Source organism: Aegilops tauschii, chromosome 7 (assembly GCF_002575655.3).
Source record: "Aegilops tauschii subsp. strangulata cultivar AL8/78 chromosome 7, Aet v6.0, whole genome shotgun sequence".
NCBI lineage: Eukaryota > Viridiplantae > Streptophyta > Magnoliopsida > Poales > Poaceae > Aegilops > Aegilops tauschii.
Genome location: NC_053041.3, coordinates 602,216,035 through 602,240,616, shown reverse-complemented (window position 1 = coordinate 602,240,616; position 24,582 = coordinate 602,216,035). Strand labels below are relative to the sequence as shown.

The 24,582-nt window shown below is 39.2% G+C and overlaps 1 protein-coding gene across 1 annotated transcript; it reads right to left on the bottom strand.

The window, feature by feature from the left end:
* Positions 1-3,307: 3,307 nt before the first annotated feature.
* On the bottom strand, positions 3,308-7,899 carry LOC141027848 (DIMBOA UDP-glucosyltransferase BX8-like). The gene is made up of 2 exons (XM_073505377.1): positions 7,242-7,899; positions 3,308-4,385 (listed from the first exon to the last, which is right to left on the bottom strand). Exons 1-2 carry the CDS (start codon positions 7,735-7,737, stop codon positions 3,502-3,504), a joined length of 1,380 nt encoding a protein of 459 aa, XP_073361478.1. The 5' UTR covers positions 7,738-7,899; the 3' UTR covers positions 3,308-3,501.
* Between the last annotated feature and the right edge of the window lie 16,683 nt (positions 7,900-24,582).

Below are 24,582 nucleotides of genomic sequence, written 5' to 3'. Positions count from 1 at the left end.
CTATGTTTTTATTAGTTAAAATCATGGTCAAACTATGACCCTAAATACAAGGGGACTAATAAAGCAGGACGGATGTAATAGTATTTTGTTGGTATTAATGTATTCGCTTTATCAAAAAGTGCAGGATTGATATAACGGACGGTTCTTGATATATCCCTCATATTAATATATTCCTTTTATTAAACAACGCAGGGCTTTGGTGATGAGCAATCTGCACTGCCGCCATCGACGGAACTAAAGATCACATGGCCCCCATGTTGCTTAGCCAACATGTTGCGTACGGTATCCATCGGAGGGTTCAGCGGCGAGCCCGAGCTGGTAGAACTTGGCACGTTCCTTCTACGAACGTCGCCTCGGCTGAAAACGCTGGGCATATACACATGTCGATGGCAGCAAACCCGTTCTCATGGTCGAAGGCGACGCTGCAATGCGGGAACAAGCAATAGGTGTTGTGTTGGCGAAGCTAGCACCGATGGTGCCATCGAAGGTGAAGTTCACTGCTTGCTAATGATCGCGGTTCGAGCAATGATACACCTACGGAGAGAGTGGTTTTCCTTACCATGCACAGGAGATACCGTGCATGGCTTACCCGTTGATGCTTTTATTTTTGGAAAATATGTGTTACTTTGTGCTTCATGTCACTTCCATCATCCTTATACTGTCAAATATGTATACACTTTATGCAATTATGTGCCATGTTCAGTGACGGAGCATCGTTGGAGCATGACAGTCTCGTGGCATTTCCAGTTTGTTGTAGCAATACAGGCCATGAGTGAAACAAATTTTGGCTCTCCTCTAGCCTGGCCCGCCCAGCCATTTTTACTATAGCTCGGCTACTCGACATGTTATGTCAGATTTTCGATGAATAGGTCGATGTACACTTTATGCCATGATGCCATATTTTGTGAGATTCCCTCTCCCCGATACCACTCTAAATAGTTTATAAACTGATATATAATATCTTTATTTGGGCAATGATGTTTGTTGTGACGAGATTTTGAAAATAAGGCCAATCGGTATTGAATATTTGTTCTAACAAAATATAATTTCAACTTTAAAACCTGATCAATAATATGAAACTCTTCCCCTCAATAATAGTAATAATATGAAGCTCTTTTAAAACTATTAAAATGATAAAAACTATGTATCTTAATGTTTCATAGGGTGTCAACAAAAACTATTTTTTAGTGCATCACACGGTTACATTCTGTACCAATATGCATAGATTTTTTGCAAAAAAATTCTCAATTTTATGGCGGTCCCTCAAAATCCAGAGTGAATCGTATTGTTTTCATCATGTGTCGGTGTACTTTAGGTTGTTTCATATGGTTATATATGTAAATTTTTGTAAGAAAAATAGTTTATGCCTAGTTTCATTTTGGGTCACTGTGTATCATTGTGTTTCATAATTCAAATTTCAAAACTTATAGGAATATATTCAAGACAGGTCCTATTTCAAAGTCAATGCCACCAAGAACGGAAATATGCAAACTAATTATAAATTAGACTTTTGGTTTAAAAAATAAAAAGAATTCAAACATGGAAATCAGATATTAATGCATGGGGTGAGCGGAGCAAAGCCTGGCACTATGGGTGGAACATAGTGTGTCTTGAATCTCGCACATAATTTGTGAAAAAAGTTGTCGGGGTTATGTGATGTAATAGAAATACAAGGAGATATATGCAATGAATACATAATCCCTCCAGATGGGAATATGAGTCAGGCACACATAGTTCTTTGGTTTGATTAGCAAAAATGTGAGGTCACAAAATATTTATTTTGAGATTAGTCATCGAATGAAGTTTCTAAACATATATATTTTGTGTCACCTTATACATGTTTGCCTAGTTAATCTGACGACCTAAATTTCCATGCAAGACTCATATTCCCATCCAGAGGGAGAAGAATGTTGCACAAGTCTCCAAAAAGTTGGACAGGTGAGGCATGCACGATATATCCAGTGCATTTTTTTTCGATAAAGGGCACTTTATTACTTGAAGGTTTAAGCATTACACCAGTCCTCTGCAGAACTGAGATGCACACAGCCATACCAAGTCGAATCTAAAAAATAAAAAATAAAGGCGAAGTACAAGAAATCGAGTATGTATGCCGCCTAAACTGTAGGATGGCCAATTCTAAGATCATGTTGCCATCCATGTTTAGTAAAAGTATCCCTTGCCGTGTGCTCCAAGCGTGCACACACTCTGTAAACAGGTCTTGATTGTCCACACGTTGTAGAGATGACTACAAACGAAGTGTACCGATACACCTGTAGGTAACCTGCATAAGAGAAGTACTTTCATGTTGAAAATCTTATCATTCCTACATAGCCAAAGCGACCAAATAATGGCAAGTGCTCCCACCCTGATAAGAATTCTAAACTTGTGATAAATCCCATGTTACCAGTTGCGAAAAATATTAGCAGCACTACGTGGAGGATACAAGCCAGAAGCTATTTGGATGATTGACCATATAGACCAAGCTAATTTGCACCGAAAGAACAAGTGTTTTATTGTTTCGTCATGATGATAAAAAACACATTGCATATTTCCATGCCAATTTCTCTTAATAAGGCTATCTTTGGTAAGAATGACTCCTCGACGAAGATACCATGCAAAGATTTTATTCTTAAGCGGTATCTTCATCTTCCAGATCTTCTTCTTATTATAAACTGCCACATCAGATTAGATCAACGCTCTATACATTGAATCTACCGAGAATTTACCACTCGCATTTAGATTCCACCAAAATTGATCGACTCCATGTGATAAATGTACCATGGCGAGACGATTTATCAAATCATTCCGCGATGCAAGTCTGAGGCCTATTAAATCTCGTCTGAACGTCACATTCAGAGGAAAGGATTCCAGAACCGTGGCGGTAGTATCACCCTTATGACGAACAATATTATATAGAGCTTGATATTGTTCCAGGAGTGTGGCATTTCCTAGCCACTTGTCGAGTGCATAGTACATCCAGCATTGTTGCGGGCATAATGGAGTATAATGTAATGAGGTTTACTTCGGTAGATACCCAATTAGAAAAAAGATCATAACTTTCGATGCTAACAGCAGTGAGATTAGAAGATACCCTTTCATTATACCTGTATTATAGTAGTTATGAAAACTAGTTTATTTGGATAGCCCCATGTGACCCAATCGCCCCATAATCCCATTAATCTATGCGTATTTCGTCCACTGATCCATCGTTGATCTGATCAGAATCTGTCTCCGTAGGACATAATAATTTGTGGACGCCTTAAAAATCTTTCTTGCAACCATCAGTTGCACAAACTTTTCTTTCTATTGACAGATCGAAGCACAAGGCTTTCGCATTTTCTAGAATAAAAGAATGAGGTGAATATCATAAATTGATCTCACTATTTGATGGAAAAAAATAGCTGGTCAAAGAAAAAAGCAATATCTTTAATGATCAATATTTTAAGGGAATTAGAAACTCGTACGAAAAATAGACAATTCATAGCCTAAACAGTTGTGTACTTAAATATTGGAATCCACTAAACGTTGCAAAGCAACATCAGATGTCCCACCTTCGCTAGTGCACTTCACCACTGCATGCCTTAGATTTCTCATTCTTTCTCTTACCATTTCACCATCCTTTCCATCCATGAGTCTTGTGATGGCCGTCTGGACTTCCTCTCTCTTCAACTGGTCCTCCACCTCCACCCTAACCCCCACCTTCCACACATCACACACATACCTGGCAGTGCCCATCTGGTCGCCGGACAATGGTCTGCATATCATCGGCACGCCTTCCGATATGCTCTCTGTTGTGGAGTTCCATCCGCAGTGCGTGAGGAACGCAGCCACAGACGGATGCCTCAGCACCTCCTGCTGCGGAGCCCAGCTCACTATCCTACCTCTGTTGCCCATCTTCTGCTGCAGCTCGCCGGGGAGCACACTGGACTCGCAATCGTGCACCAGCCTCGGCCGGACCACCCACACAAACGGGCGCTGGCTGTCGGCCAGGCCCCAGGCAATCTCCAAGAACTCGTTTGTGTCGATGCCCACCAGGCTCCCAAAGCTTACATAGAGCACAGAGTTTGGCCGTTGTGTGTCTAGCCAATCCAAACAGCTGCGATCTTCTGTCAGTAGGCTGCTCTCGACTGATGAAGACGACGTCATCATATGCAGAGGGCCGACGGTGAACACCGGGAGGGCAATCTCGCTGCGGATTCTCTCGAACTCCATGCCCTCAATGTCTTGGGACGTGTTGATTATTAGGCCGGAGGATTGCCGCACGCCGGCGACGATATGGGCGAGGAGATCTGCGTACGCGAGGTGTCGAGTCATGTCCATCACACGATGCAAGTCTTGCACAACGAAGGGGGGAAGCTCGTCGACCGCAGTGTTGAAATTTGACTCTGATGGACAGATGAACACGATCATTCAATATCGGCTCCAAGTAATCAAATAAAGAAAAGAAGACAATTAAGTAGCAAACCGAGTGGTTGCCGATGTGTGACTGCAAAAGTGTTATTTAGTTTTCAACAGCACAGACCCGTTTGAATACGCGATATGGCTGTTCTCGATCACGCATGTGTAATGAGTACTGTACTGCCTAGCTACTACTATATCCTCTATATATGCTCCCTAATTTTAGAGAGCCTACATTCAGTTGAGGTCTCTAATTATAATTGGATCATCCGATTTTGAGCGGGTCAACAATTTCTCAAAGCTCTCTCATTCTTTTTTTTTTACTATACACTATGCTTCCTAATTGTTCAAGGCATCAAAATTAATTGAGGTCTTCAATTTAGATTGAGTCACTCGATTTTGACTAGGTCAACAATTTCTCAAGGAGCACTGCATTCAATTATTCTAATTGACTATATTCCATAATTTGTAGCTCCTTTTCACTCAACTGAGGTATTTAATTAAGGATTTGATTTACAATTTTGACCGGACCAACGATTTTACAAATCAATCAACAACAACTGGCGTATAAAAACATATCACCCCCCCCCCCCCCCCCCCCCCACCACCACACCAGTACCTCCCACCACCTAGAAAAAAGAAGTGCCACCATGTGGTATTGTAGCACCAATATAGTATAGGTTGCTTGTGGATAACACAAAATCACACCTCGAAAGGCCCACCAAATCACCACATTATAAATAAAAATAAAACACACTCCATCATCTCCCCCACCCGCCAAACTAAATATTCCATCAGTTCCAAAATATAAGGAGTATTAGTTCTTTGAAAAGTCAAATTTCTATAACTTTGACCAAATTCATAGCAGAAAATATCGGCATCCATAATATCAAATAAATAAAGTATGGAAATTCATTTCATAATGAATCTATAACATACTGATTTTATATTATAGATTTTGATATATTTCTCTACAAATTTGATCAAATTTAAAAGGTTTGACTTTTCATACACCTTATATTTTGAAAATGAATGAGTAATTTTTTAAGAAACCTAACAACACCAATGGCGCAGCAAAGCGTGCACTAGTTACTATGCTATGCTCCCTAATTTTTAAGGCCTCACAAACAATAGAGGTCTTCAATCTAAAATTGGGTCATCCAATTTTAACTGGATCAACAATTTCTAAAAGATCTCTCTCATTCAATTATTTTAATTCACTAAGCTCCCTGATTATGGAGCTCTCTCACTCGATTGAGGTATACAATTTTGGATTATGTTCGCATTTTAACTGGGTCAATGATTTATGAAATCAATCGGCAGCAACCGGGCTATAAAAACATATGAATCCCGTGCCCTCTCACCACCTAGTAAAAGAAGCGACAACATATGATCCTATAGCACTAATATAGTAGATGGAATCATCGATGCAAAAAAATTCCCCACTCCGTGAAAGGCCCACCAAAACAACGCATTATAAATAAAAATAAAACATATTCCATCATCTTGCCCTCTCGCCAAACCAAATATTCCCTCAGTTCCAATATTTAAGGTGTATTTTGAAAAGTCAAATTTCTTTTAATTTCACAAAGTCTAGAACCAAAAATATTGACATCGACAATAATAAACAAATAAAATATAAAAATTCATTTCATGATGAACCTAGTGACACCTATTTGATATTATGGGTATTGATATATTTCTCTACAAATTTGGTCCAACTTAAAGATGTTTGACTTTTCAGAAAACCAATAGAACTTATAATTTGAAACAGAGAGAGTAAAAAAATTATGAAATACAAACAACCCCAACGACGCAGCAAAGCGCGTCCAATCCTTCTAGTAGTACATGAATTTGGTCATACAAATCCAAAAAAATATTAACCGTGTTTTAAAAATTCTCTTAGTGCAAAAAGAAAATTATAGTGTTTGTTTTCTGGACTTTGAAATGCAGTAGGGGCAGGGGCCAACATTTATTTCATTTTTGTAAAATTATGAACCAAAATTTGCGCTCTGGATGCAGTAAAGTTAGCCTACAACAATTTTTGTTTGAAGAATATGAATCCAAATTGGCAATCGCGAGGACTTGAACCAACGGCTGGGTTGTACAACCACTCCCCTTGCAAAATAAAAAAACGAGCTACGCTCATTTCTTGTAACTTCTGGTTTTATCAGATACATTGGTTGTTCGTAGACCATAGATGACGATAACCATTTTCATAATTTATGAACTTCTTTTTTTAGGGCATTGGCTAAAAAAATTAATCAACAATATCGATTAATTGCGGGAGTCCTTGTGCTCCGCAGATCTTAGAAATTCGCGGAGTTGGTGGACTGCCAGCTCCTAGATCGTAGATCGTGTCTTACCTATTTCAAAAAAAATTTGTGAATGTACCTGCTTCATTTTATATCTTTGTTTCTCTTATTCGAGGATCGTACCACCCACACACCCACGTGAGAACGGAGATGGACTGATAGAGTGGGTGATTAGGTGAAGTTTGGGGGTCACACTAACAACCTTATCTTTGACCACCATTTCCCGAGTTTTGTATATGCATGTCATGTTCATGCCGTATTATTTTTTGGCGGGACACGTCAGGTTGTACTTTAAAAATGCAAGTTACTAGCAACGCTGTTGTGTTACCGATAATCCGGATCTAGCAACGCTAGTTACGCAGTTGTTTACGAGAACGAACCTAGCTATGATGTGATATAATGTTCGATTGAAAACAGACATCATTGCGGATATCCACCGAATATAAATATCTTTCGTTGGACGAACTGAAAAAGAGCTATCCCTCTAAACTCCAAACAAAGAACACAGCAATGGCGATTTGGTATTACCTTGGACGGGCAAATAGCCCTTGCGGCACAGGCTTGGGTACGCCAAGTACACCAGGAACCTGGCGGCGCTGCTGGTCATGAGGCCCAGAGCGGCCACGCCCAGCTCCCTGGCCACGGAGAGCGGCGCGAACCAGTCGACATCGGCCACCACGAAGGCGACGCGGCCGTCCTCCCCCTTCTCCTCCTCCCTGAGGGCGCCGGCCAGGTAGTCCCGGAATGGCGCTGCGCAGTTCTTATTCAGCGTGAAGACGAACGACGCGACGTCCCCGGACGCGGCGAGCTCCGGCGGTATGTTGTCCGGGATGGTGACCAGGCGGTAGTCCGCCGGGAGCTTCCGGCGGTCCGGCGCGCGGGTGTCCGGGTTGAGGATGGTGATGGCGAGGCCGCGGGAGTGCAGGGCGGCGGCGAGGCGCAGCATGGGGTTGATGTGGCCTTGGTAGGGCAGCGGTAGGAGGACCACGCGGCGGCGGCCGCGGTTGGTGCTGCTCGGCGCCATGGGTGACTGTGTTAGGCCGTGACTGCGTGAGTGTGTTGTGTGGATGCAGAGGAGGAAAGCTATGTTTCTTTGTCTCGGAGAGAGATGCTGTTCCCTCTAAACCCTAAGAGTTAGGGCATCTTTAATGCAGACCTTCAAACCAGACACCACATCTATCCATAGACCGTGAGGACTAGTCCATGGACACTAATACATATGTCAACAAATCGAACAAAATTCATGCAAAAAACATTTACATTTCGGATATATTTCAACTAAACCATAATGGACTAGGCTATGCTATTCTAACCTAGTCTATCACCGGCTGTGGCAGATCCCGATTCCCACAACATGTCTTCCTGTGTCCAGCAGCAAGCTCAGCGGACCGCCCTGAGCCTCGGAGGGATATGCTTCATCGAGAGGATGAGAGCAGCCTCCGCCTTCGTGAAGCACGAATCATGGTTGGTTTTGAGAGCGGGGGAAGATGGTCACTGTGGCCTATGCCCCGTGAAGCGAGCGAGTCTCCAGTTGTGTAGGCCGGCAAGGCATAGGCAGTGGCCTTCTTGGGACACAAGCCGTGGCGGCCTTTCATGGTCTACTTTTTCTCCAAGTTCGCAACAGTCGCGGGCGTAGCCGACGCGGAGTTGGCGACGTCGTCCTCGGTGCCCCAGTCAAATTCCACCACCACCGCGTCAACCTTCGCAAACATGGCTTATGTCTCCAGCGACCATCACTTGGGGCGGATTTGCTGGAAGACGTTGTTGGCCAGCCTGGACGGGTGCAGACGGCATGACAATGGTGGTGGTGCCGGTTCCGAAGAACTTGCCGGCAAGCTAGCCTATATCCGGCTAGCTCGCCGGGCCAACCAGCCGGCTGCAATGCCGGAGAGCTCCTCCTTTTACATACCGGAGAGGCCATCCCACTATGGTTTACAGCCGAAAACCATGGCTGGTGTGGTGCAAGGAGGAGATAGAGAGCAAAGTTGTGGTGTGGTTCTTGCCTGGCGACTGTCGACGTCTAAATAGTGAGCGGAGCCACCCTAGTGTATGACACTGTCACCTACTCCAGTGCACTGACCGCCACATGTTTGTACCTATGCCGCCTAGCATTAAACAGCCGAGCCCAATCAGGGGCTCGTCTATTGACCCATGAGGCCCACCACATATCTAGCAGCAGGGGGGAGTCCGGAGGAAGGGAGCGGTGTCCTTGGACCTTCTTGATCCCCAAGTTGATGATGACGACCAGCTAGATCACGTGTCCCTTGTAAAACCCCAGCCTCCATCGTGTATATAACGGCAGACTGGGGAGCTCTCATATCTATCTACTCTCCCGTGCAACAACTCTCCATAGACTCATACATTTCTTTAATCCCTCTCTCAAGGTATACCCACCATCAATAACAAACACAAACAAGACGTGGGGTTTACTCCACCATGGAGGCCCGAACCTGGGTAAATTCCACATGCGACCTCCGGTACGTGACTTCCAGCTACGCTAGGTACCATATTGAGAAATCTAACGGTTTTGTGCACCATCACTAGGTTCCTCGGCACACTAGCTGGTTTAATGGAGGTATGATGGTAGACTTATGGCGTTTCAATGCAGAGAGAAGGCTTGCACGACAGGCGTGCAGCGGGCAGCGCCCTCGGCTGATGCACCGCTTCAATGGCGACTCTAGTGAGTGGTCACGTCCGCTTTGGGCCAGAATGAATGCGGTGTTGACGCTCTGGCGGAGAAGGGCGTGGGCAAGGGAGAATAATTTTGGTGGGCCAAAGTTGCCAGAGTTGTCAGATGCTTGTGGCAGCGGTCCGGACTCTCTTAACCCCCCCCCCCCCCCTTGTTTACTTCCGGTATGTGGGAGAAAGGACACCCGTACCGAAACACAGACGGATACAGACCCACGTTGATGGCTAAACACATCCGTACCGTACGGTGAGGATAGATGTAAACGATTTCAAGGTCCGCATTAGAGATGCCCTTAGTTTGGTTCTTGTACAGAGCTGCATACAGCTGATCAAATGCGTTTTCTGCCCAGACGTACTAGATTATCAATATTTTGTTGTGTGGTCAGGAAGACCAGGCTGAAAAGTGTTTGCGTGCCTATGTCTCGCTTATAGCGAGACGTTGGGCAGCCTCACCCCAACGAGCGCGACACTGGGCCGGTCGAACATGCAGAAGGCCACAACCTCATATTATTGTTTTTATTCATGTTTTTTTACTTTGGTTTATACATTTAAATATTCCATATATATTTCAAAAAACACTTTGCATAAAACATTTGAAAAATATTAATCTAGCATTTGAAAAATGTTAAATGTATATAGAAGAAATGTTCCCATCTATACAAAAATGTAAACAAAAAACACAGAAATGTGTATGAAAAAAGTCGATCATGTATTTTAAAATGTTAACCAATCATTTAAAAAATGCTCATTAAGGATTTCAAAAATGATAAATGTGTATAGAAACAAAGCTTACGTATACGAAAAATGAATACAAAAAAAAATGTGTATGGAAAAAATTTTGATCATGTATTTACAAAATGTTAATCAAGCATTAAAAACTGTTAATCAAGTATTTGAAAAATGTTAATCGATCGTTTAAAAATGTTAAATATGTAGAAAATTACTTTTTCTCATGTATAAAAAATATTCATACAAAAATATACAATGTGTATGAAAATAAATGATCCTGTATTTCAAAATATTAATCAAGCATTTGCAAAATGTTTAATGTTCATACGAAAAAATGTTTCTCATGTATTAAAAAAATGTACAACCTGTATGAAAAAAAATTATCTGACAAATTTTATTCAAGCATTTGAAATATGTTAGAATGTGTATATAAAAACATTTCTCATGTATACAAAACCAATGAAAACCAACCAAGAAACAAAAAATAAAACAAGTAAAACCCAAGAATAATAGAAAGAAAAAACCCAGTAAAAACGATAAAGAAAACATAGAAAAATGGTGAAAACAAAGGATAAGAAAAGTAAAGTAAAACCAATGAAACAGAGGAAGAGATGAAGAAAACCGGTGGGAAAACAAAGAAAAAGGAAAACCAGTGAAGAAACCAAAAACCTAACAAATGAAACCCATCGAATGAAACAAATGAACTCGGTCGAAACACGCGAATGAGGAAAATTTTGAAAATGGGACAGCCCACTACCTAAATGTGTGTGTGTGTGTGTGTGGGGGGGGGGGGGGGGGGGGGGTAAAACCTTCAGCGCGACCTATGTTAGTCTTGCTCTAAGCGAGATATAATATTTGCACTTTTTTTAGGGCAAGTGTTTGTTTTTTCTTTTTTGAGAGAAAAGTGTTTGGATCCTAGACTGGTCCGGATAGTTATTAGGTTTAAAAGTTAAACCCATGAGCCCATCTATCAAGAACTTAGTCACTAATTATTGTCCAATAAAAGCTATGTCAAACTTATTGTAGGATTGATCCAGCGCTTGCCTCCCATGTCGTTTTGAGTGGCCCGGCCAAATAATGTTGCCTTCTACTATTTTGGGGACTTTCCGTGCATTTTTCAGACACATGTCACTCATTTTTGGTTCAATATTTTTCTAAATACATGTTGAATATTTCTCAAATGCAAGTTAACATTTTTTAAATACACGGTGCAAGTTTGTGAAAAAATGGTGAATACTTTTTAGCACAAACATTGAATTTTTTTCAATACATGCTGAACATTTTTTAAATACACTATGAATATTTTTAAAATACATGATGATCATTTTAGAGACACAGTCTAAACACTTGAATACATGGTGAACATTTTTCGAATACTTGATGAAAAATTATGCAATACACGGTAAACATTATTTTAATATACTATGAACTTTTTTATAATACACATTGAGCATTTGTAATAAATACATTAATACCTTTCTTAAAATGCATGATGAATATTTTTATATATAGGTGAACACATTTTTAAGTACAAGATAAACATTTTATGATTGTCAAACATAAGATGATCAGATAAAAACACTTTTTGGAAAATATAGGAACACTTTTCTAAAATGTATCAAATATTTTTGTTATAATATTTTGAGAGAAAATTTGAAGACGAAATCAGAAGTGAAAAAACTGTATATAACTTACATGCTTACGTGCATTCACATGGAGGGTGTGTGGTAGATGCCTGTGCTCCTTCCCACAAGAGAAAACATTAATATAGCAGCTACTTGCTTAGCATTGAAACTATCATTAAGAGGTATAGGACATCATGTATGTTGTCCATTCTAAGCAAATTATCAATTACTGGATTATCAGCTCCCTCCTATCAACAATATGCAAATAAATTTTTGTAACAATAAACCCATGTAATAAACCTATGATTAGCATCTTTCTTTTTTTATAAAATATTTAATAACAACATGCACTACTGGGAAAAGGTTTATAGGTGGTCTCAAATGAGTGGTGGGCATGGTCTGGAACACGCCACTGCTATTTTTCGGTGACTAAACGTTACCCGCCACTGCTTTATGCACAACAGTGGCGGACAATATTTGGCAGTGCCACTCATAAACTTTTCCCAACTTCCTCGCTGGATAAAAACAACAGTGACAGGTGTTGGGATAAGGCCCGCCACTGCTTTAACATGAACCAATGGCGGCAAAGAAATATGCCCACCGCACATATGCATTTGCAACCCACGCCAATTTTTTCCAAAAATTCCAAAAGTTTTTCAGTGTCGAGCATTAAAGCCCGTCTGCCACTCATATCGTAAGTCTGAAAATTAAACCTAGAATGATCCCAAATTTGTGATTTGGGGTTTAGATTGTGTGTGTTACTCATGGAAAAACTTTAATGTTGAAATGCTTTAAAAAATGGAGTTGCATTTGGAAGGCGGCCTTTTCCGTTCAAAAATTTGACACTCCGGGGGAGAGTATCCAATTTGTACACAAGGTTCAATATGTTTTTTCCCTAACACTCTCAAAGTTTTACAACACCCTACAAGGTTCCAATGAAGAGACCACGAAAAGTTTCACATTATTCCTAGCTCGTTTGCATGCTCATTTTTTTCCTTTTTAATAGCAGGAAAATAGCAAACCAACTCAAAAAGTGAAAACAACATTGAACATGGGGCTTCCAAGTGTTTATTAATCATTGAAACCGATTGAAGTTGAAATGCTATTAAAAAGTTGATTTCTGTGTGGAAGTTTTTGCCGCAACGCTCTCAAATATTTTACAACACACTACAAAGGTCAAATGAAGACATCATGCCAATTTTCATCATTTTAGGAGCTTGTTTGCATGCTATTTCCTATCAAAGAGCGTTTTTGACCTTTTTAGTGGCCAGAAAATCAATTAATTCTTCGAAAATAGCAAACCAACTTCAAAAGTGGCCACATTTGAGCATGGGGCTTCCAATGATGTGCATTAATGATGAAAAATGTTTGAAATTGAAACCATGTCGAAAACTGTACTAACAAAAAATTGAAAACATTACAGTGGCAGGTCCTTCTAATGGATAGCCACTCGTATCTTACTTTATTGTGGCGGGCGCTTGTGATCGCATATCACTGTTGTCTCCATAAGTACCACCCTTCGTCCACCCTACCCGGCTTTATCCATTTTCACTTCTATCTCGGTTTACTTCCTCTCCTCTCACCCTCCACGTCCGGATCCAGTCACTGTCCTTCCCATTCGCTCGAGCATCGTCCGCCAGAGCCTACTTCCACTTCGTCTACAGCTGCGACCACCGGATCCACCTCCACACCGTTCACCGCCTCGACCACCGGATCAGCCGTCCCTCCTTCCTTCCATCCGCCATCTTGTATGCCCCCAGAGCCGCCGCCAACGGTAACCTATCTAACCTTGTTTCGCTTCCGTCCACCGTTGCCTCTAGGTACTTTCTAGGTTAAATTAGTTTGTCAGATTAAATTAGGCTTTAGGTAGGCTTAGGGCAATGCAATAGTAAGTGTAATTTGCCAGATTCAATTAGTAGGTAGGGTTTGCCTCTAGATACTGTTGGTAGGGTTTGTCTCTAGATACTTTCTACATCAATTAGTTTGTCAGATTCAATTGCTACATTGTTTTTTGGCAATGCAATACAAAGTGACAATATTTTTTTGCATTGCAATAGAAAGTGATAAGTGCATGGCAATGATTGTTAGGTTCATTGACAATGCAATATTTGTTCACTGATTAGAGTGACATTGTCTCTACATACTCTCATCCATCTTTTTTTTTGCAATGCAGTAGTCGTCCAATGATTGTTAGGTTCATTAACAATGCAATAGTTGTTCAATTATTAGAGTGACATTGTCTCTACATACTTCCATCGGACGTTGTTTGCAGTGCAACAGTTGTTCAATGATTAGAGTGGCATTGTAATATCTCACATTTTTAGGTTCATTTGCATTTCGTTTGGTGTTGTAGTATATGCTTCCAAATTCTTACATAGATGCCAATGTTTTGGCGAAACCTTAATTGATTTCCGTTTCGCCAAATTTCTAGCACTTAATATGTCCATTTTTTAGCAAAGGTCATGCCAACTTTTGGCGTAGACTTTTGCTAAGAGATACAATTTGAATTAAAGTATTTTTTTGTAATAATGTAATATCAAAAGATCAAATATAGCAATTTGCTTATATATGATAAGTCCATGGGCTAAACAAGTTGTACATGTTCTATGTTATTTGCAAGGATTAAAAAACGAGTGCCGACGTTTTGGTAAAACATTGATTCATTTATGTTTTGCCAAATTTCTAACACTTAATATGTTCACTTTTTTAGCAAAGGTCATGCCGATATTTCCTTCGATTTTTTTACAATTTTTAGCCGCCAGCCCTTTCTCATTATTAACATAAGCAAGTATTCATGCCAACTATTTACAATTGATAAGTGCATCATAACGATTGACCTGGATTATGGTGCGTACGATCTACCATATCTGCAAAAGTCCTTGTATGGACAGTTTGCTAACAAGTAGTACAAGTCAGGCTCTTCTTGTAGGAGGGATTTGAAGAATTAGTGGTAACGGTCTTTCATTTTTGCATTCAATTTTAGCCATTTGTGGAGTTCTTCTTCTACTGTCTTTACCATTAGTTATTTAATGCATTTTCATTATTGTTGCATAGTGTATTCCATGCAACGTAACGATGTAGGTCAATGATTTAGCCGGTGACACTGTGGGTATTAAATACTAATGCTAAAAGAGTAAGGTAGTACTAAAGCAAATTTTTGACCTCATTTTCTTGCAAAAACACCCATCCCTCTTGTATTTCTTGAAATGAAGAATTCACTTATATCTTCACAAATAATTCTCTTCAAGATATCATTTTCCACCATTATTGTCATCAATACATTCGGTTTTTCTTGAATTGAAATATGCTAGCACAGCTAGCTAGCGCACAAGTATGAAGAGTATGAATATTGGTAGTAGGATAAAAAATGGCTTACGGGCAATGTATCACATTAATCCTATTAATTTGATTAGAACTAAGTACAAACCTAATTGAGTATTAGGGATGGCGTTTGATTTGAAATGAAAATACCGAAAGAATAAGAAAGAGAAAGAGTGTATACAAAAAATATATATATACATAATAATGGGGCTATTGCTTTTGGCGGTATGTCACCGAAATTGCCCCTAAAGTTGCAAAATATTACCCATCGATTCAATCTATAAGTGATAAAACAAGTTTCACACATAGAAATCTCTGCCTGGGCCGGCCCATGCAGTAGGTACTTCTATACTGCGTTCTGCACGCTAGGAGAAGACATACCGTGCCTGTTTGCGCCGGCCCATTTCCGGACGGCCTGTTTTTTAAATTTTGTTTTCATTTTCTGTCTTTTTTTTCTACTTTAAATAATTTGGGACATAAAAATGTTCCTAAATTTTAAAGAATGATAATTTTTAAATTAAATGTTTGAGGGTTTTAAAAAATGTTCGCATATTCAAAAAATGTTCATAATTTCAAAAGCAAATGTTCGGGAAATCAGAAAATATTCATGATGTAAAAAAACATGTATTAAGATATTTTAATGAAATAGAACAAAATTTCGCCAATTCAAAAAATGTTCATGAATGGAAAAATATCATAAAATTCAAAAATTGGTCGTGACTTACAAAATAGATTATTCCTTCATAAAATGTTCGCTGATTAAAAAAATGATCATGCATTTTAAAAAAATGTTCCTGAATTCCAAAAATTGTTCCACCAATCTCCAAAAAGATGTTCGTCGATTCTAGAAATGTTCGTTGTTCAAAAGCGTGTGTTATTTTTTTCTCCCGTTGTAACGCACAGGCTCTTTTGCTAGTTAACCTAATGCAGTGTTCATCACCAATCTATTTAGATTAGAACCATATATGACTTACGGCTTGTGATATATATGTGGATGACGGGAGGAGGTGCTGCAGTCTTTTTTACGGGAACTGCGGCATACAGTCGACGGTTCGCACAGGGGACTGCTGATCTGGGCGGGCCCATTTGCGGGTATGTGCGATGAAAAAACATCAAAAAGCGCCAAAGGTGGGAATCGAACCCGCCACCTGCAGCAGCCAAGCTATAGCTGCTAGCCAGTGCGACAGGTTTACTTCCGTCCAATTTGAACACCACTCTTAAAGAAACGAATAGCAGCAGAATATTCCCTTCGTCCGGTTTTATTAGGCCCACTTTTATTTCGAGCCAAAGTTTGACCATGTATCTAACTAATAAAATATAAACTATATGTCACAAAAACTATACCATAGAAAACCTCTTTCAAATACAAATCCAACAATATACTTTGGGTAGCATATACTAAATATATTTTTAGTTACGTTTATGGTCAAACTTGGACCCAAAATACAAGAGGGCCTAATAAACCCAGATGGAGGAAGTACTTATAGAACAGCTCCAAACAAGTGTGCGTGAATAGGATCCAACAAAGGACCTAGCGTGAATCAACCACGTCCCTACCAACTATAGTACATAAACTTTGTTTTCTGAATCTGGCAACTCGAATTATATAAACTATAGCCAGCGAAAGATTTAATTGTTTTTTGATATTTCGAACAGATACTTTCTTTTTCACAAAAGTTAATACATTTTGAAAACCGAACAAAATATGTAAAGACTTGACATTTTTTGGAAATCTCAAACATTTTTTTAAAAGAGGAACAAAATTGAAAACGAGTACATTTTTCGAATCTCCGAACAACTTTTTGAAAATGTGAACATTTGCCCAACAACAGGAACAAATTTTGGTAAACGCGATCATTTTCCAAAATTACGAACAAGTGTTTGAAAACGCAAACATTTCATGAAATTTACCGAACCTTTTTTAAATTTCTGAACAAATTACGAAAACATGAATTTTTTGAATATTTTTTCCAGAATAGAAACTTTTTCGAAAATATGTTAACATTTTATGCAATTCTCCAAACATTTTTTGAATCTGCCAACAACTTTTGAAAACATGAACTTTTTAAAATTTGTGAAGTATATTCGAAAACAGGAACATTTTCTGAAATCATAATCTTTTTTGAATTTGCGAACAAAACTTAAGCTTTCTGGATTATTTAAATTTCTTTACATTTTTGAATATTTTTGAAAATAAGTGAACAAATTCAGTAATACTAAACTTTTTTAAAATTTCTGAACAAAATTTGAAAATAGAAACATCTTTTGGGAAAAACTGACATTTTTTAAAATCGCAAACATTTTTGAAATTTCGTAACATTTCTTGAAAAAAACTCTAAAACCAAAAATGGGAAATGAAAGAAAATGATGAAAGAAAAAAAATTGAAACAAGAAAAAAAGAAAAAGGAGAGAAAATAATAAAATAAAAAAACTAAAAAAGGAAAAAAAAAAGCAAGGAAAAATGGCTTGGGAACTACCTAGAAAGTTCCAAAACCAGAAAAAAATAACTGGGAACCACCTAGAAGGTTCCCAAAACCGTAAATCGCTCAAACATTTAACGGGCCGGCCCATGCCGAACGATCGTCGATCTCCCTGTGCGTCGCCACGGCAACTTGCCGTAATGATCGGCAAATAGGGATTTCCAGATACGAGTGCCTAGTTTAGCGAGTAGGCTTCCGTTCATTTTATTTATTTCGTTTTCTACAAAGAGGCCCAAACAGAGTAGGGCACCGATATTGGGCTAACTGGGCTCCTACTGCCTTTTTATAAGAACGTCCCGCCACGGTTTCTCTCGACCGTGAATCACGGAGTGGCAACACATCGACAAACGGACACGGTTTTCACGATTTCCCTCCATTTGGGGCCCCTCTGATTTAGGGGGCCCTGTGCGATCGCACTACTCGCACACCCTTGTCAACCGGCCTGGCTAGGGCGGTGGCAAAGCAGCGGACGGCGGAGTCTTCGAGAGGTAGAGAGGTCCCAGCCAACACATCTAATTTCACCACAGACTCATGCATTTGAGTCTATAGATGGAGGCCATCGCCTGACAGAACAGCCGGTTGATCAGGAACAAAATCGTTGCAAAATTGCTAGATCCACCCCAACTCATACACGCCCATATCCCGCACTAATTAGCGTGTCTCCACTCCATTGGCCTGATTTAGGCTGCAAAAAAAACTCAAAATACCCACAAAAAAGGATCCTAGCTAGGTTTGGAGGATTTATAATTTTTGCACATATTACATACTGCTAGAGGCTAACACGCACTTTGCCGCTCCGTTCTTCACTCATGAAGTTAACTTTTTTTATATCTATAGATTATTGTGATCAGTTGTTTTATTTTGATTTTATCTGTGGGCTTTGTGTTTCAATTTTTTTTATTGGTGGTGTTTTTTTGTTCGTATATTGTGTTCGGTTGTTGCTGAGTTTTTTTTCAAGAGAAAATAGTTGTTATTTGATACGTGGTTGTGAAGTTTTTGCACATTCAGGCCTTGGTGTCATCCGGGTGGTGATTATTTGAGCCTCTTGGGAGTTCTTATTTCACGCTAAACCCATGAAATTGCTACTGTGACGTTCGCATGGGTCAGCACATGAAACTCTTACTCGCTCCACTTGGCTCCCTGCTCCTCTCACTCGTTTAGTTTTCTTTGCTCACTCCACTGCTAACTTAGAAAAAAATCACCAATCTTCTTTTATTTGAAAAGGTTGGTTAAATTAAATGATGTTTTAAGAAACTTTAAAAATATTATGACTTACAAAAACTATGAATTTTAGAAACATTCATGAATGTAAAATATATTCATGGTTTTAAAATGTTCACAAAAATAAAAAATTTCCAAATTCAAAAAATGCTCACAAACTTTAGACCATGGACTGCACGTCTGCACGAGGAGCAAAACACATCTCTACCTTTCTCTGACAACGGGATCCACATCGAATAAAACACAGGAGCGCTGAGAGCGCTGTAATTTCTGGGAGCTTAGAATTTGTAGTGATTCCCTGTGAAAATCAAAAAAATATTAGAACTTAAATGCCAGGGAAACGTTTGCTACCGGCCTCTTATCTTCCTCGAAGCAACGGCCGGTTGGAGGCGCTGCTCTCCAACGACGAGGTAACACGGCGAATGGCGTCGGCGGCGCTGCTGGAGTTGTGGCTGCTTGCACCTCAGGCCGTGACGGTGTACATGCTGATCATCGTGATGTCCTCGGCCAACCAGATCTTCTGCGTCCAGCCGGGCAAATTCCAGTTCCCCGTGGCCTTCGTCGGCAAGAACGACACCGGGTGTTCATCTACAACCTCATCGTATGCACCTCCATGGTATATGCATCTACACAGCAATAGCTATGTACGTGATCGCCGGGGACGCAGCATCGGTGTGTTCAGAAAAATAAACCGATGTTTCTTAAGCATCGATGTTTATTTGCAGAAACTAGACGTTTAATCAAGTGTCTCGTGGAAATAAAAATTGATGCTTAAAAAAAACCTGATTTATTTTTCTAAGCACCTTCTTAAACACCTAGCATTGCACAAGGTTTATGTACCTCCACCTTGGCTAAGGTACTAAGATTGGTTGTGTAGATACAAGATTCTCAAAAAAGTGTAGTGCCAGTGATCTGTTACATGGTTCAATTGCAATATTTCTCTTCCTATTCTTTTGTTAAATAGCTTGTAGAAGTATTTCTTTTCCTATTTTTCCATGAAAAGCAAACTATTTTTTTACTTGCTAATATTACATTTATATAATATATCATTTCTTACTACTAGCTATTGATAGAAGCACAACCAAGAATTTTAGAATCTTGCATTGATGATTGAGGAAGAGCTGCACTTAGCAATAAGTTTAGCATCACGATTCCCGTCCCATTGCATTCCACGGGTCCATGATGTATAACTACATGCATCAATCAGTTGACCCAAAAGCTCAAACTGATGAAAAAAAATGGGTTATGCATTCATACTTCAACAGACCCCTTCACGTGTGGCTCCCTCAAGCCGAAATGACAGGTCTTGAACTGAAGAGCTCTTAGCTTTAATAACATGTAGAATTGCACGTATCAAACAGTTTACCACGAAAGCTCAAGCTGAAGGGAAAAGATGGGCTATACATTTATACTTCAACAGTACACTTGCTCATCGCATGCCTCAGATCTTTCATTCTTTCCCTGACCTCTTCACCTTCCTTTCCTTCCATCAGTCTTGTGATGGCTGCCTGGACGTGCCCTCAGTTTGTTGGGGAATCTCTAAAAAGGCTTATATTTAGCAATGGAGGGAGTAGAGTAATGTAAAATTTCTTGTGGGCCATTAACAAAGTCAGAATTGCATGGTGCGGCAGCGGTAGGAGGACCACGCGGCGGCGGCCACTGTTGGTCCTGCTTGGCGCCATGGTGGCTGTGTAGGGCCGTGAGTGCGTTGTGTGGATGCAGAGGAGGAATGCTTCGTTTCTTTGTCTCGGAGAGAGATGTTGTCTCTTCCAAACTGCAAGGGGTAGTTTGGTTCTTGTACAGACCAGGCGGAAAAGTGTATGGTTCCTTTTTTGGGCGCGCCTATGTATCGCTTATAGGCAGGCGTTGGGCAGCCTCGCCACAGCAAGCGTGAGACTAGGACGGCGCAGCATGCACAAGGCCACAACCTCATTTTTTCTTCTTCTTTTGTTTCTTTTTTGTATTTTTTTACTTTGGGTTATACTTTCAAATATTCTAAATACTCCCTCTCTCTGAAAATAATTGTCGGAGGAATGGACAAAAATGGATGTATATATAACTAAAATACGTCTTGACGCATCCATTTCCCTAACAAGTATTTCCGAGCAGAGAGAATATATACATTACGAAAACACTTTGCATAAAACATTTGAAAACTATTAATCTAGCATTTGAAAAAAAGTAAATGTGTATAGAAGAAATGTTTCTCATGCATATGAAAATATACAATGTGTATGAAATAAGTTGATCATGTATCTTCAAAATGTTTATTAATCATTTTTAAAATGTTAATAAAGCTTTTGAAACAGGATAAGGATGTATAGATTTTTTTCTCATGTATACAAAATATATACATTGTGTATGATTTTTTTCAACGTATTTAAAAATGTTAATCAAGCATTCAAAAAAACTGTTAATCAAGTATTTGAGAACTGTTAAATGTGTGTAGAGTTTTCTTTCTTATGTATACGAAATATATATGTATATATATAATATACAATGTGTATGAAAATGTTGATCATGTATTTCAAAATGGTAATCAAGCATTTAATTTTTGAAATGTGTATAGGAAAAATCTTTCGCATGTATAAAAAAAATATATAAACTGTATGAAAAATGTTGATCATGTATTGAAATTTTTTAATCAAGTATTTGACAAATGCTAATCAAGCAGCTGAAATATGTTAAAGAAAAAAGAGAAACGAAAAAGAAAAGGTAACAGGAACAGAAAAAGAAAAAAAGAAACAGAGAAAAAATAGAAAAGAAAGAGGGAAAATAGATTGACCGGTCCAGGAACCTTCTAGAAGGTTCCCAAAACGAAAAAACCCGCTGGGAAACCTCTAGAAGATTCTAAAACCGAAACCTTCTACGTACTACAGATGGGCTGGCCCAAATCGCTCGCTCGCTCGCCCTGTCTATGCGATCGCTCGACAGTTTGCCGCAGAGAGGGGCAAATAGGGTGTTCCCAGCAAATGCCCACTGATCCGCACACTTTGGGCCGACCAATTGCACTAACGGATGGCACTATGTTTTTATCGGCTTTTAAAAATATCGTGCTTTCAAACAATTCTGAGTTTTTCAAAATACTCACAAATTTGAATGTTTGCAAATTCAATATTTTTTCTTTTCCTTTTTTTGAAAACAAGACTATCACAAATTAAAATATGTTCACAATTACAAAAAATATTGAAAAATATGACTGTGAATTCAAAAAATGTTCATGGATTTTAAAGAAATGTTCGTGAATTCAGAAAAATTCACCAACCCAAAATATTTCATGGATTACAAAAATGCTTACAAATTTAATAAAATGTGTTCAATTTAAAAAAAGTTCATGAACTTGAAAAACTTCATGACTTTCAAAAATGTGTTCATTAAGTTCAACAAGAGTTTGTCAGTTCGAAAAATGTACACTAATTTCAAAAAAATGTTCGTAAGTATAAAAAAGGTTCATCAATTTCGAAAAATAAATTGTGAATTCCAAGAAATCTTCACAAAATCCAAAGTATTCATGAATTTCAAAAATTGTTCTCTTGTTTACAAAAATGTTCGCGGATTTGGAAACAATGTTCAATTATGAAAATGTTTCTTGAATTCGAAAAATGGTCACAACTTTTAGAAAATGTTCTCGAAATAAATAATTGGTGGCAGTTTTTAAGGAAGTCCATGAATTCATATTTTTGTGATTTGAATTTTTAAATGAATTTTTAAAAAAGTTAGCAATTTTTTGGGAAAAGAAAATAAATAAATAAATAAACCCCCTGAATGTAAAAAAGGGGAAAAAATAAAACCGATTTGGGGAAGGTTCTAGAACCTTTCCATAACTGTTGAGAAAAACCCGTAATGGGTTGGCCCATACAAGGGACTAGGCACACGAGGGATACGCGTTTCATCGATGTTCACCGACCGACGCGGGGAATGGGATCCACCGCATCCTATTTGCCGCGTAAGGCCAGCAGATAGCGACCACTCACACACCCATGTTCAGTGCTAGCACGCTACTGGGCCGTGCCAGTATGAGGAGCGTCCGAGGCTCACCAATAGCAAACATGCAAGAGAGTTTTTAGTGCTTCTCTGTCACATGAGTTGTTGGATGGTTTTGGCTTATATTTTGTTTACCGTTTCCCACACACGATCCATGGCGTATCCCTCTTAAAAATACGACATACTTATGACTAAAAAATGAGAAACTGTCAACAAAAAAACATCTGTTGTCTTCTTTTTATCCTTTTGTTTATGTGGTCGTTGACCCGCTTTATGTCTCATTTTGAATGATGCTTATGCTATGTAAACACTCAAACACATGGCTAGTCATTTGACGGTAAAAAAGCCTGTCAGTATCCTTGATTAAGAAAAACAAAAACACATACAAACAGAAAAACAAAAAAGGAAAAAGGAAAAAAAATTAGAAGGGAAAGCCATGAGGGATGGATTCCACAGTTAATGGGCTTCGGCCCAGTACAAAATCGACTGACTTGGGGTCAGTGGAAACAAACAAGCTCAGCCCAACAATTAGCACATGCCAGGAAAAAAACGCAGCACGAATCTCAGAGCAAAAATCAATGACCAAAATATCGACTGACCCAAATTCAAAATCCACGCAACTTACACATAGCTAAAGTGCCTAGATAAGGGAACTTGAAGCCGCCTTCTGAAAGAAAAGGGACTGGAGTGGTGTTGTCGTTTTGTATTTGGATCATGCATTGGGTTCTGGTTCAGCAATTCCCTTCACTCTGATGATTCTTATCATCTGGTTGCTAGGGAAGGCATCGCTCATTGTTACTATGTTAATGGTATTTGGTGGATGCTTGTGGGATTCCAAGAGTTACTCAGGCGTTTACTTGAATGCGTATGTAGTAGTGCATTTTCTAGTTAAGAGCAATCAAGTCGTTTTCTAGATGTTTTTAAATCGAAGGGCGTCATAGTGATTTAGTCTTTACAATGGGCTTTGTTTTGTTGCGGTTTGATTAAGAAATCCCAATTTAGATCAAAAGATTATTAGAACATCGGGCTTATTTCCTTTGTTCTGACATCTTCAAAACGGAAGTTCCATAGGAAAGTATATGCTCAAATTTCCTTACATTTCCTTCAAATTGACTGTGGCTTTAATGTTCTAGTGGAGAAAAACAATGTTGAACAAGCATATCAAAAAGCTCAAAGCACGGATCTTTCTGATAAACCTAATGCATAGTTTTTTCCATTGTATTGACGGATCTTGGAATTATCTTGAAGCTTGCAGGCAACACAGAAGATGGGATTATAAAAATAATATGAAGCTCTTGAAGTGGATAGCCACTATGCAGTACCATCATTAACTCTCCCATATCTTCTCAGCACCTTTATTATTATTTTTCTATCAATTTAGCATTGTGCTAACTTATACATCTGATTTGCGTAGCCTGCTTATTACAACCTTGGGGCCTTAACTAACTAGGGGCTAGAGCCCGAGCCAAGGACCAGCCAGACAATACTTGGCATACTCCTCGTTTACACGAGGGAGCCAATCATCACGGGCAACGAGGGTGGCGTCTTCTTCAATGGTGTGGTGGTGCTTGTATCTCTTGATGTTACCAACAACATCTCGATCTAACGCTGCCATTGCATCGAGGTACATCTTGTTGACGCACTCCTTAATACGGTAATAGTTGGTAGTGTGCTCATAACTGTGTCTTTCACAAAAATAAGCCATATTCTCAAACTTCTTGTCAATATGCTAACTTCCCTTATTTATTATTAGACTATACAAGGGAGAAAATGAACATTACAAACGGTGGCATGGGGGCTGTGGAACAAAGTCTAGATAAA

Excerpts from the sequence above, each read along its gene's own strand:
- LOC141027848 (XM_073505377.1), bottom strand. The coding sequence starts at position 7,737 with ATGGCGCCGAGCAGCACCAACCGCGGCCGCCGCCGCGTGGTCCTCCTA. Across the intron at positions 4,386-7,241 it reads GGGCTATTTGCCCGTCCAAG|AGTCAAATTTCAACACTGCG; the intron begins GTAATACCAAAT and ends TCTGTCCATCAG.